At 44.7% G+C, this 15,224-nt stretch overlaps 1 protein-coding gene across 1 annotated transcript in view; it reads left to right on the top strand.

Moving 5' to 3' along the window:
* Nucleotides 1-15,224, top strand: part of MED13L (mediator complex subunit 13L) — a 226,070-nt gene that overhangs the window by 48,222 nt on the left and 162,624 nt on the right. The window contains exon 2 of the mRNA XM_077296490.1: nt 1,909-2,146. Coding sequence (XP_077152605.1) covers nt 1,909-2,146 — 238 coding nt within the window. The remainder of the gene's footprint in view (nt 1-1,908; nt 2,147-15,224) is intronic.

Genomic DNA, 15,224 nt, shown 5'->3' with positions numbered 1-15,224 from the left:
TCCGGGGCGGCCTGTGGGGGTCTTCATGTGGTGCTGTGCTTAGCAATTGTGTATGGCTTCTGACAGGTCACTGATCCCTCAGTGACCTGCCCTCTAGTTTACATAATGAATATTTATATATTTCTTGGGGGGAAAAAAACGCCTTCTGCAGGCAGGCGCCAACGGTGACGCCTGCGCTGCAACCTGATCGCATATATTTTGTATTTATACCGTATTTTTCGCTTTGTAAGACGCTCCGGATTATAAGACGCACCCCAAATTTTGAGGAGAAAAATAGGAAAAAACTTTTTTTAATAAATTGGTGGGGCGTCTTATAATCCATGCGTCTTATTACTTACCAGGGGTTGTGGCTGCGGTGGATCAGGGTCCCAGGGTCGTTGCTGGAGGCAGGAGTGGATCATTGCTGCAGGCGGGGATGAGGAGGTCTGCAGGGGGGCTCCTATGCAGCAGGCTGGGATGAGGGGGTCTGCAGGGGGGCTCCTGTGCAGCAGGGGGGCTCCTGTGCTGCAGGCTGGGATGAGGCAGTCTGCAGGGGGGCTCCTGTGCTGCAGGCTGGGATGAGTCGGTCTGCGGGGGGGCTCCTGTGCTGCAGGGGGGCTTCGGGGCTGCAGGGCTGTTTCTGGTGCTGCGGGGGCTCTGACATATTGTGAAAGGCCAGAGCCCCCTGGCAGTTCGTCCATGTATTCCTGTATGACTGACTCCGGGAAAATGGCCGCCGGAATCTCGAGAGATGAGATCTCAGCGCTGAAATCTCATCTCCCGAGATTTCGGTGGCCATTTTCCCGGAGTCAGCCATACAGGAAGGAACGCATGAACGAACTGCCGGGGGGCTCTGGTCTTTCACAAAATGTCGCCAGAGCCCCTGCAGCACCGGAGTAGCAGCGGACAACCGCGGTGGCGGGCGACAGCGGTGGCGGGCGGCAGCAGCAGCGGTGGCGGGCGGCAGCAGCAGCGGGCGGCAGCGGACACCCCCTCATCCCAGCCTGTAACGGTAAGCGGTATATCTGCTTTGTAAGACGCACCCCCATTTCCCCCCCAAATTTGGGGGAAATAAAGTGCGTCTTACAAAGCGGAAAATACGGTAATTAATTTCTTTGCTGTTTGTCTGATATTCCTTTAAAAAAAAAAAAAAAAAAAGTTTGAAAATGGCGCCAGCTATCGGTGATCCGATAGTTGCTACTGTGAAGGTGGCCCTGGAGGAGGATTTTTTTTTTTTTCTAGCAAGGCCCAGTAGCAGCTATCTTGTCACTGCCGACGCCATTTGCAAAGGTTTTTTTTTTTTTTAGGAATATCAGAACAGCAAAGAAATTAACTATACACACATTACATAATGTGCCAGCGCTTGTCTGCAGAAGGGTTCTTCCCCTCCAAGAAATATATAATATTCATCATGTAAACTAGGGGGCAGGTCTGTGGGATCAGTGACTGGTCAGCAGTCTGCATTATGAATATCTAATCGGGGAACCACATGAAGACCCCCCCCCACCCCCCCTTTAATTCTATTATGTTCACATTTTAAGTCCTAAAATGCTTATTCTGTGTTGCTGATAAAGAGCTCCTGGATATCAGTATCCTGTTAGTGTTTTGGCATTCTTTCTTGCTATTTTCAATTTGTTGAAAATGAACAGACCAATGAGCCGTGTGCCCCACCCAGTGTATCGCTGGTATTTATATTATTAAAGGAAGACTTGACTATGTTTCCTTTCTCAAAGCATTGTAATGATATGCAGCTGGCCTCCTGCTGGTGTAGCATACATGACAATGTTTATACCACCGGATCTTTCCCTATATCTTAGTCCTGGCTGTAGAAGCTGCTGCACAGTTCCCCTGTCTCTACTTAAGTGTGTGTTTTTCCCTAGCATTTTCCTAGTAAGTGTGGCTATATTAACCATTTTTTTTCCCCACCAGGCTGAATTAACTGGCATCAAATGGCGACGCTACAAATTCCAAGGCCATGGCGACTGCAGTCCAATCATCTCTGCTCCTGCCCAAGACGACCCCATTCTTTTGAGCTTCATTCGTTGCTTGCAGGCCAACCTTTTGTGTGTATGGAGACGAGAGGTCATGCCCGATTGCAAAGAGCTTTGGGTTTTCTGGTGGGGAGATGAGCCTAATCTTGCTGATGTTATACACCATGAGCTTACCAGTGAGTACATATTTATATATCTTTTTGGCATTACTTTGTTTTTTGTCTTCTATGTTCAATGTATATATACTATGCCGAGGTAAAATACTGTATAATCTGGCAATGTAACAAGCATGATTGCCTTAAAGATAACCTGTGAGCAGGATTTTGGTCAGGAAACTACAGACAGTGTCAGGTTGGCGCGGTTTATACTGATTGAAATGATGCCTGGCTTGATGAAATCCGTCTTGTGGTTTAATCTTTGTTTGCAGTTTTCAGTTAATGAGATTCTCTTGCTTCAGGGCGGTCCTTATGTGGTGCTCTGCTTAGATATTCATCCTTATGGCTTATGATGGGTCACTGATCCTTCAGTGACCTGCCTCCTATTTTACATAATGCATAGAATATAGTGGGATGAGAAGAATAAAAAATGTACATTCAGCAAAATGGTTCTGGCGGCGCCTTCACATTAACATGTATCGCGTAATGCATATAATATTGTCAGGTAAGAAAAAAAAAAAGTTGATCAAAATGGCGGCACACGCACGGTAGCATGTATTGCTTTCCGATTGATGCTACTGCGCAGACGCCATTTTCCTGCAGCCACATTTTTTTTCCCTCCAGCAAAATGGTGGCGCATGCACAGTAGCATGTGTCTTAAAGCAGTAGATGCTACTGCGCCTGCGCTGGCAAAATGGCACAACATGGTGCTTGCACAGTAGTATCTATATCTATCTGAACGCGATAGCTGCTCATGTGCCACTGCCATTTTGATTAAATTAAATATATATATATTTTTTTAAAAAGAAGTCATATTTTCACCCTCGAAACGAATATTTAGAGCCCATGGAGACCTTCCAAAAGAATGTTACCGATGAAATAAAGAAGATCAGTGACACTAGATGCTCTAAGTTTAATTATAATCTTACAGCAAAGGAAAGACAAGCGATTATCAGTCTACAAAATAATATAAAAATATAGTAATACGCCCTGCAGATAAGGGCGGAGGCATAGTGATCTTAAACCAAGATGACTACCAAACAGAAGTCCTTCGCCTTCTCAATGATTCGCGCACGTGTAAACTACTCAAAACGGACCCCACTGAGAAGTATACGATAGATATGAAACATATCCTGACTATAGGGCTTAATAAAGGGTTTTTGAGTAAACAAGAATTCGAATTTATAAATAATCCCTTTCCAAGGCTAGCCACCTTTTATTACCTACCAAATATCCACAAAAATGCCACAAATCTTCCAGGGCGCCCCATTGTATCAGGCATACAATGTTTAACTGGCAATATGTCGCACTTTTTGGATCAACATCTACAGCGAATTGTGCCCCTCCTTCCATCTCATCTCAAAGACAGTACCCATATACTAAATATTCTGAAGGAGATTGAATGGAAAGATCATTATATAATGGGTACACTGGATATTACATCATTATATACGGTTATTGAAAACCAAAAAGGATGTGAAGCTGCTGTGTACTTCTTGGAGAAAACCCTCATCAATTCCCAGGGAACAGATCCAATTTCTTAGGGATTGTATGTTTTTTATTCTTACACATAATTATTTTAAATATCAGGAGAACTACTACACCCAGCAATGGGGTACGGCAATGGGGACCAGGTTCGCGCCCAGTTACGCAAATTTGTACGTTGGATGTTGGGAGGATCTCTATATCCATCCAGACGGCATTCTGTGCGCGGACCTGGTCCTCTGGCGCCGATATATTGATGACGTGATATTCATTTGGTCGGGTGGCCCTCAATCTCTTGAATTATTTTTAACTGAGATTAATCAAAATGATTTTTATTTAAATTTTAATGCTACTACTAGTATGCAAAGCATTAACTTTTTGGATGTAACGGTTTTTATTGAAGACTCCTGTATACACACCCGTACTTTTAAAAAGCCTACTGATGCTAACAGTTTTATTAACATCAATAGTTGCCATTTACCTACATGGCTGATTAACGTACCCAAAAGCCAGTATATGAGGTTACATCGCAACTGTTCAAAAATCCAACACTATGAGAAGGATGCAAATGAACTAACCAAACAATTTTTGGAAAAAGGCTACGATTTGCAGACATTAGAAGCCTCAAAAAATTTAGTTTACTCTCTTCCTCGTACAGACCTATTAAAAGAAAAACCCCAGAAGGTCAGTATTGACCAAATGGGGTTTGTCCCCATTAATACACAGTACAATTCAAATTCTTTCCTTCTTAGGAATATAGTAAAAAAACATTGGGGTATCTTGAAAGACGACAAAATTTTAGGCAGTCATATCCCTACTCACCCAAGTTTTATTTATAAAAAAGCCCGGAATTTGGGAAATCTGATTGCACCAACAGTACAATCTCAGCATATTCCCAGTACAAAAATTTTTTTTTGATCAAACTCTTGCGGGCTTTTTTCCATGTTGCAAATGCGCAATGTGTAGAAAGACACAAACTAAAAAACGACGCACATTAGCCAGGAACGGAAAAGATCACGCCATTAAACAATATATCACTTGCACAACGGAAGGAGTCATATACACTATAAAGTGTCCGTGCAATAAATTATATGTGGGCAGGACTAAGCGCCCACTTAAAATAAGAATCAGCGAACACATGCATAATGTTAAACGAAATTTTACTGGACACCCTTTGTCTAAACACTTTGTGGAAAAGCACAATAGTGATATTAACTTAATGGAAATAACTGGACTGGAAAAAATACAAATACCATGGAGAAAAGGTAATTACATCGCTCTGATGTCCAGAGCAGGATGCAAATGGATCTTTGTATTGGATACTCTTATTCCAAAAGGACTAAACAAGTGACTTTGAATTGTTTGGTTTTATGTAAGGATCCTATTGGTCCTTTCTGCTATCTGCACGTTCACTCTATTGGAACTTCTTTCACTGCATAACGTGACTGGTGATGTCCCGGTAGGTCCTGCTCTGTGATCACACATGTAGCAGATTGGACCCCTTTCCCTATATAAGGGTTAATTAGGGCATTAAGGACCATCCCTGATGAAGGAAAGCGCTTCTTTCCGAAACGCGTTGGATACTATTGGTCCTTTCTGCTATCTGCACGTTCACTCTATTGGAACTTCTTTCACTGCATCACGTGACTGGTGATGTCACGGCAGGTCCTGCTCTGTGATCACACACTGTGAGGAGATTGCTATCACCGCGTGCAGCCACTACTATGGGCAGCCGGGACTCTCCAGACAACACAGGATGCTGGACATCTACATCAGCAAGAGCAACGTGGAAGGAGCACCTCTCGTCTATCCACTATCAGCGTTCTGCTTAAGGTAACCAGTGGTGTAAATGCATCGGATTTCCGACCCGGTTTAATCCGATTGCAGTACGCCCCATTACCCTCCTTTTTAGTGAAGCTTTGCCACCGGCCGGGGCCGCTTCTTGCATCATGATTATTATCACCAGTTTTTCCTTTTTATAATATATATATTTTTTTGCATGCAAAAGTTTTAAAGGACATTGTTTTTTTTTTTTTTGTTTTTTTAATACCTTATTGTTGCATTCCCACAGTGGGGGATTAGTTTTCAGCTCAACAAAGTTCATAGAAATACTCCTTTTGTTCTATTATTTTTAACCCCTTAACGACCGCCGATACGCCTTTTAACGGCGGCCGCTAAGGGTACTTAAACCACAGCGCCGTTAATTAACGGCTCTGTGGAAAAAGTGAATAGCGCCCCCCAGAGTCGGATTTTCTCTGGGGTCTCGGTTGCCGAGGGTAGCCGAGACCCCAGAGAACATGATTCGGGGGTTTTTTACCGACCCCCGAGTTGCGATCGCCGGTAATTAACCGTTTAAAAAAAAACAAAACGCGATTTGCCTTTTAATTTCTCTGTCCTCCGATGTGATCGCACACCGGAGGACAGAGAAATAGGGTCCCCGATGGCCCCCGATAGCCCCCCAATACTCACCTATCTCCCCCGATGCTCCTCGTGGCTCCCGATGGGCGCCGCCATCTTTTTTCCGGGAAAAAATGGCGGGCGCACGCGCAGTACGCCCGCCGCCCGGCACCCGGAAGATCTTTGGGGTCTCGGCTGCCGGGGGTAGCCGAGACCCCAAAGAACGTGATCGGGGTCGGTTTGCACCGACCCGTTTTGCGATTGCCGGTAATTAACAGTTTACCGGCGACCGCAAAAAAAAAAAAGCGATCTGTAATTCTCTGTCCTCTGATGTGATCACACATCAGAGGACAGAGAAATAGGGGGATTCGGGGACCCTATAATACTCACCCGGTGTCCCTGGGTCCTCCTGTGTCTCCTCTTGCCAGCCGGCTTCTTCGTCGGGAAAGAAAATGGCGGGCGCATGCGCAGTGCGCCCGCCATCTGCTGCCATCTGCCGGCCGGCAGGAGAGACGAGTTGGGGCTAAAGTTAGGGTTAGGGTTAGGGTTAGGGCTAGGGTTAGAGTTAGGGCTAGGGTTAGGGATAGAGTTAGGGATAGAGTTAGGGCTAGGGTTAGGGCTAGGGTTAGGGCTAGGGTTAGGGCTAGGGTTAGGGATAGGGTTAGGGATAGGGTTAGGGATAGGGTTAGGGATAGGGTTAGGGATAGGGTTAGGGATAGGGTTAGGGATAGGGATAGGGTTAGGGTTGGGGCTAAATTTAGGGTTAGGGTTAGGCTACTTTCACACTAGCGTTTTTTGGCTTCCGTCGCAATGCGTCGTTGGAGAAAAAAACGCATCCTGCAAAAGTGCTTGCAGGATGTGTTATTTCTCCATTGGCTTGCATTAGCGACGCATTGCGACGGATTGCCACATGTCGCATCCGTCGTGCGACGGATGCGTCGTGATTTGGCAGACCGTCGGCACAAAAAAAGCTACATGTAACTTTTTTGTGCGACGTGTCCGCCATTTCCGACCGCGCATGCGCGGCCGGAACTCCGCCCCCGCCTCCCCGCACCTCACAATGGGGCAGCGGATGCGTTGAAAAAACAGCATCCGCTGCACCCGTTGTGTGGCGCTTACAACGCTAGCGTCGGTACGTCTGCCCGACACACTGCGATGGGCCGAGTACGACGCTAGTTTGAAAGTAGCCTTAGGCTTCTTTCACACTTGCGTCGGTACGGGGCGGTCGCAATGCGTCGGCCCGACGCACGTTGTGAAAATTGTGCACAACGTGGGCAGCGGATGCAGTTTTTCAACGCATCCGCTGCCCAGTCTATGTCCTGGGGAGGAGGGGGCAGAGTTACAGCCATGCATGCGCGGAAATGGCGGACGCGACGTACAAAAAAAAAGGTTACATTGAACTTTTTTTGTGACGACGGGGCTAAAGTTATGGTTAGGGTTGGGGCTAAAGTTAGGGTTAGGGTTGGGGCTAAAGTTAGGGTTAGAGTTGGGATTAGGGTTTGGATTAGGGTTGGGATTAGGGTTACGTTTGGGATTAGGGTTGGGATTAGGGTTACGTTTGGGATTAGGGTTAGGGGTGTGTTGGATTTAGGGTTTTGATTAGGGTTATGGTTAGGGTTGAGATTAGGGCTGTTTTGGGGTTAGGGTTGTGATTATCGTTAGGGTTGTGATTAGGATTATGGATCGGGTTAAGATTAGGGTTAGGGGTGTGTTGGAGTTAGGGTTGGAGTTATAATTTGGGGGTTTCCACTGTTTAGGTACATCAGGGGGTCTCCAAACACGACAGCCAATTTTGCGCTAAAAAAGTCAAATGGTGCTCCCTCCCTTCTGAGCTCTGCCGTGCGCCCAAACAGTGGTTTACCCCCACATATGGGGCATCAGCGTACTCGGGATAAATTGGACAACAACTTTTGGGGTCCAATTTCTCCTGTTACCCTTGTGAAAATAAAAACTTGGGGGCTAAAAATCTTTTTTGTGGGAAAAAAAATATTTTTTTATTTTCACTACTCTGCATTATAAACTTCTGTGAAGAACTTGGGCATTCAAAGTTCTCACCACATATCTAGATAAGTTCCTTGGGGGGGTCTATTTTCCAAAATGGGGTCACTTGTTGGGGGTTTCTACTGTTTAGGTACATTAGGGGTCTGCAAACGCAACATAACGCCCGCAGACAATTCTATCAAAGTCTGCATTCCAAAATGGCGCTCCTTCCCTTCCGAGCTCTGCCGTGCGCCCAAACAGTGGTTTACCCCCACATATGGGGTACCAGCATACTCAGGACAAATTGGACAACAACTTTTGGGGTCCAATTTCTCTTGTTACCCTTGTGAAAATAAAAACTTGGGGGCTAAAAAATCTTTATTGTTAAAAAAAAATATCTTTTATTTTCACGACTCTGCATTATAAACTTCTGTGATGCACTTGGGCATTCAAAGTTCTCACTACACATCTAGATAAGTTCCATGGGGGGGTCTAGTTTCCAAAATGGGGTCACTTTTGGGGGGTTTCTACTGTTTAGGCACATCAGGGGCTCTCCAAACGCGACATGGCGTCCGATCTCAATTCCAGTCAATTTTGCATTGAAAAGTCATATGGCGCTCCTTTGCTTCCAAGCTCAGCCATGCGCCCAAACAGTGGTTTACCCCCACATATGGGGTGTCGGCGTACTCAAGACAAATTGTACAACAACTTCTGGGGTCCATTTTCTCCTGTTACCCTTGGTAAAATAAAAATTTGGAGGCAAAAAGATCATTTTTGTAGAAAAAATGCGATTTTTTATTTTTATTTTCACGGCTCTACGTTATAAACTTCTGTGAAGCACCTGGGGGTTTAAAGTGCTCACCACACATCTAGATAAGTTCCTTAAGGGGTCTAGTTTCCAAAATGGTATCACTTGTGGGGGGTCTCCACTGTTTAGGCACATCAGCGGCTCTCCAAACGTGACATGGCATCCGATCTCAATTCCAGCCAATTCTACATTGAAAAAGTAAAACGACACTCCTTCTCTTCCAAGCTCTGCGGTGCGCCCAAACAGTGGTTTACCTCCACATATGGGGTATCGACGTACTCAGGAGAAATTGCACAACAACTTTTGTGGTCTAATTTCTCCTGTTACCCTTGTGAAAATAAGAATTTGTGGGCGAAAAAATAATTTTTGTGAAAACAAATGCGATTTTTTATTTTCACGGCTCTACGTTATAAACTTCTGTGAAGCACTTGGGGGTTCAAAGTGCTCACCACACATCTAGATAAGTTCCTTAAGGGGTCTAGTTTCCAAAATGGTATCACTTGTGGGGGGTTTCCACTGTTTAGGCACATTAGGGGCTCTCCAAGCGCGACATGGCGTCTGATCTCAATTCCAGCCAATTCTGCATTGAAACAGTCAAACGGTGCTCCTTCACTTCCAAGCTCTGCGGTGCGCCCAAACAGTGGTTTACCTCCACATATGGGGTATCGGCGTACTCAGGAAAAATTGCACAACAAAATTTGTGGTTAAATTTCTGTTTTTACACTTGTGAAAATTAAAAAAAATGGTTCTGAAGTAAAATGTTTGCAAAAAAAAGTTAAATGTTCATTTTTTTCTTCCACATTGTTTCAGTTCCTGTGAAGTACGTAAAGGGTTAATAAACTTCTTGAATGTGGTTTTGAGCAGCTTGAGGGGTGCAGTTTTTAGAATGGTGTCACACTTGGTTATTTTCTATCATATAGACCCCTCAAAATCACTTCAAAGGTGATGTGGTCCCTAAAAAAAACATGGTGTTGTAAAAATGAGAAATTGCTGGTCAACTTTTAACCCTTATAACTCCCTAACAAAAAAAAAAATTGTTTCCAAAATTGTGCTGATGTAAAGTAGACATGTGGGAAATGTTATTTATTAACTATTTTTTGTGACATATCTCTCTGATTTAAGGGCATAAAAATACAAAGTTTGAAAATGGCAAAATTTAAAAAATTTTCGCCATATTTCCATTTTTTTCATAAATAATCGCAAGTAATATCGAAGAAATGTTACCACTAACTTGAAGTACAATATGTCACGAAAAAACAATCTCAGAATCAGCGGGATCCGATAAAGCGTTCCAGAGTTATAACCTCTTAAAGTGACACTGGTCAGAATTGTAAAAATTGGCTCGGTCATTAAGTACCAAATTGGCTCTGTCACTAAGGGGTTAAATAAGTGCGTGGCATTCAGTATCTTTGTCCTTTTTCTAGCTGTTACACATTGCTACAGACAGATACAGCGCTACTATAGTCCTTTTATATACAAATAAGGGGCTGCTGGTGACATTAACATCAATTCGGTTTAACTTACGGTGTTGTATAATTACCATACAAACTGTTGATTTTTTGCTTAGGAGTCTTTACTATAGTTGGAATTTATTTTGAATATAGTGCAAGCTTATATCTGTAGATTCTGTGTACAGGTTTATGTATTTATTGTTCTATTAAACTTACGTCCACTTTATCTTTGATCTTGTTGTGCGCGAATTTACATACATTTTTTATATTACATTTTTTGACAAATAAGTGGTTATTGTCTAAATTCGCAGCAATACGAGACCTGTATACTCCGCGCCGCAGTAATTTTTTATAATCATATATATTTTTTTACCCGACAATATTGTATGCATTATGCTATACATGCTACCGCGTAGGTGCTGGCGCCATTTTTCTCAATGTAACTTTTTTTTCTTCTAACCCCACAATATGATATGCAGTATGTAAAATAGGAGGCAGGTCACTGAATGAAGTGTCAGTGACCCGTCATAAGCCATAAGGCTGAATATGTAAGCAGAGCACCACATAAAGACCCCCACAGGCCGCCCCGGAGCACGAGAATCTCATTAACTGAAAACTGCAAATAAAGATTAAACAAATACCACAGGACAGATTTTTATCAACCCAGATATCATTTTAATCAGTATAACAGCGCCAACCTGACAGTGTCTGTAGGTTACTGAGCACAATCCTGCTGACCGGTTCCGTTTAAAGAGATATTCCCATTTCATAAAGCGAAAATGATCAAGGATATGCCGTCTGCGGTGATCTGTCTACAGGGATCCTCATTTATTCTGAGAATGAAGGATGCAGTGTTCAGCACTGTGCTGTTTTTCCCTACAGTGGTGCTATTGGACGCCCATCTGTGCAGGGAAATGTAGCTGGTCCCATTCACTTGAATGAAGGTGTGCTACAGATCCCAGCATATCATGTGCTAAGGTGGCCACATTTTAGGTAAGGTCTATGAATGGACATTGTGCTAAATTATGGTTGCAGCACCTTCAGTGTCAGAAAAGATGGGGGTCCAAGAGAACAGGTGGTGGAATACCTCAGCAATAGGCCTCTATATGAGATGGAATTCCCCCTTCATGATTTGATTATGTAGAACTTTAAGGCCATGTTCACACAGTGCGTTTTTTACTGCAGAACCGCAGCGGTTTTGCCGCTGCGGTTCCGCAGCTGTTTTCCATGCAGGGTACATTACAATGTACCCCTATGGAAAACAGGAACCGCTGTGCACACGGTCCTGAATTTCCCTTAAAAAGCCGCGGTGAATCGGTGCGGGAAAAAAGAAGGAGCATGTCACTTCTTTTTCCTAAACCGCAGCGGTTCTGTACCCATAGACCTCCATTGTGAGGTCAAAATCGCAGTAAAACCCGCAGATCAAAAATATATCTGCGGGTTTTACTGCGGTTTGTTGTGCAGAACCGCTGCAGCCGGAAGTGCGGGGAAGCCGGCGGAAGTGCGGGGCCGGAAGTGCGTGGGCGGAGAGACATGGAGGCATACCGGCGCATGGGGATCGTGTCGGCCGTTTGATTGATTTGGTATGTGTGTCTGTGTGTGTGTATGTGTCTGTGTGTGTGTGTATGTGTGTGTGTGTGTGTGTGTGTGTCTGTGTGTGTGTATGTGTCTGTGTATGCGTGTGTGTGTGCGTGTCCCCATGCGACGCTAGTGCCACCATTGTGCTAAGTCGCCGTATGGGACTACTACTCCCATCCGGTATTAGGATGGGAGAGTTGTCCCTGTGTCCGGCGACTTAGCACAATGGTAAAGTTACACCAAACACCTACACACAATACACATACATGACACACAGTACATACAACACATAACACAGAGTATATACTCACCAACAGCACACTTGTAGGCGAAGCCCTCGATCCTCCAGGAAAAAATCACAAAATAATAAACCAAATCCATACTCCCTGTCCGCAGAATCCATAAAACGAGTGTCCCACGCCGATCGGCTGCTCTCCGGCGATACACTGCCAGGAGCGAAGCTCCTAGCAGTGTATCGCGCACTGTCCCGGAGCTCAATGGCTCCGGCGTCTCGGTTAACAGCAGTACAGCTGCGTTGAACTTTCCCACGCAGCACTGCCGTTAAGCGAGAGTGCCGGGGTCAATGACCGCCGGTAAACTCGCTCGCGCATGCGCAGTGACACACCGACAGGAACTATGGCTCCTGTCAGTGTGTTGCTGCAGCCGTGGAGAGCAGACATATCTCTGGATGTGTCTGTTCTCCATGGAAAATCTTCGTGGGATACGTGGCACTTAAATACGTGGCACTTAAATACGTGACACGTGTCACTTATACGTGATACGTGTCACTTAAATACGTGACACGTGTCACTTATACGTGATACGTGTCACTTAAATACGTGATACGTGTCACTTAAATACGTGGCACGTGACACTTAAATACGTGGCACTGAAATACGTGATACGTGGCACATAACACTTAAATACGTGGCACGTGGCACTGAAATACGTGGCACTTAAATATGTGGCACGTGGCACTTAAATACGTGGCACTGAAATACGTGGCACTGAAATACGTGGCACGTGGCACTTAAATACGTGGCACGTGGCACTGAAATACGTGGCACGTGGCACTTAAATACGTGGCACTTAAATACGTGATACGTGTCACTTAAATACGTGGCACTTAAATACGTGGCACTGAAATACGTGATACGTGGCACGTGGCACTTAAATACGTGATACGTGGCACTGAAATACGTGGCACTGAAATACGTGGCACTGAAATACGTGGCACTTAAATACGTGGCACGTGGCACTGAAATACGTGGCACTGAAATACGTGGCACGTGGCACTTAAATACGTGGCACGTGGCACTTAGGCTATGTTCACATTTGCGTTGTGCGCCGCAGCGTCGGCGCCGCAACACACAACGCAAAGTAAAACGCAGCAAAACGCATGCACAACGCTGCGTTTTGTGCCGCATGCGTCCTTTTTTTGATTGATTTTGGACGCAGCAAAAATGCAACTTGCTGCGTCCTCTGCGCCCGGATGCGTGCGCTGCAGTGACGCATGCGGCGCAAAACGCGGAGCGCTGTCATTCAAAACACGTCCACTCATTTTGGTGTTTAGTCCCAAAATGGAGGATGGAAGAAGAAAAGGGTTGGACAAGGAAATTACATCATTTCTTTTTTTTTTTTCCCCCACTGCAGTTAAAGCTTTATTTGTGTCAAACACAGACAATTTGCAGAGAAAACTGCATAAAAAACCGCACAAAAAACCGCACTAAAAACCGCACCAAAAACGCACCAAAAACGCACCTGCGTTTTCTGCCAAGAGCTGCGGTTTTTGTCCTGAAAAAAAAAAGGATTGAAATCAGGATCGTGTGAACATACCCTAAAGCTATGTTGACATGTTGCGTTTTTGCTGTGTTTTTTTTTTCCGCAGACAAATCCTGCTCTCTTGGCAGTAAAGAAGCTCCTTACAAAAAACCATGTCTTGCTGCGTTTATTGATGCGTTTTTTTTTTGTCTCTTGTGCATTTTGATAAAGTTTAGTGGCCCCCAAAAAACCATGATTTAACTTCACTAGGTTTTTATACCAAAATTGCAACAAAAACTGATACCTGCATATTTTGCTGCATTATTGCACTTATCCATTGTTTTCTATGTGTGAAAAAACATTGAAAGAAGTGACATGCCGCATTTTTTTTCCTAATCAGTCCGGAAAATATACCGTAACAAAAGTGTGTGCATGAGATTTATGGAATCTCATACTTTGCTGGTAATGTAAAACACAGTTTAAAATTCGCATTAAAAAACGCAGCAAAAACTCAACATGTGAACTTAGCCTAAAAGCTACACATTTTCTTTCTAGTAGTATTATTAACTCATTAACGCAATTTGAAGTAGATATTCAACATGCATTACTTTGTGCTCCGTGACAGAGCTGTACGTCACGCTAAGGATATGTGCACGTATTGCGGATTTTGCGGCGGATCCGCAGCAGTTTCCCATGCGTTGTACAGTACCATGTAAACCTATGGAAAACAAAATCCGCAGTGCACAAGCTGCGGAAAAAACGCTCGGAAACACAGCGGTTTATATTCCGCAGCATGTCAACTCTTTGTGCGGATTCCACAGCGGTTTACACCTGCTCCATAATAGGAATCCGCACAAAAAACGCTGTAATTCCGCGGTGCGGTTTACCTGCGGATTTACCAAAATCAGTGCGGAAATATATATATATATATATACACATACACACACACCGTATAAGCCGAGATTTTCAGCCCATTTCTTTGGGCTGAAAGTCCCCCTCTCGGCTTATGCTCGAGTCATACCCAGGGGTCAGCAGGGGAGGGGGAGCGGGGGTCTGTCTAATTATACTCACCTGCTCCTGGCGCGGTCCCTGGCTTCCCCGACAGCTTCTCCCTATACTGATCGGTCACATGGTACCGCTCATTACAGTAATAAATATGCGGCTCCACCTCCCATAGGGAGTAATGAGTGGTAACGGTGACCGCTCAGTACAGGAAGAAGCTGCAGGGACTACACAGCGCCAGGAGCAGTTGAGTATAACGTGGAAGGGAGCGCTGCGTGATATTCACCTGCTGCTCGTTCCGGCGCCGCTCTGTCTTCAGCGTCTTCTGCAGTGACGCTCAGGTCAGAGGGCGCGATGACGTGGTTAGTGCGCGCCCTCTGCCTGAACGTTAGTGCAGAAGACGCTGAAGATGGAGCGGCAACGGAACGAAGTCAGGTGAATATTGAAAGTGCCGGGGGCCTGAGCGACGGAGAGGTATGTGATTTATTTTTTTTATCACAGCAACAGCAAATGGGGCAAGTGTCTGTATGGAGCATCTTATGGGGCCATAATCAACATTTGTTCAGCATTATATTGGGGAAATGTGTCTATGGAGCATCTTATGGAGCCATTATTAACCTTTATGCAGGATTATATG

The sequence above is a fragment of the Ranitomeya variabilis genome, chromosome 1 (genome assembly GCF_051348905.1).
Source record: "Ranitomeya variabilis isolate aRanVar5 chromosome 1, aRanVar5.hap1, whole genome shotgun sequence".
Lineage (NCBI taxonomy): Eukaryota > Metazoa > Chordata > Amphibia > Anura > Dendrobatidae > Ranitomeya > Ranitomeya variabilis.
The sequence above is the reverse complement of the archived record's forward strand: the minus strand, read 5'-3'. Positions and strand labels throughout refer to the sequence as shown.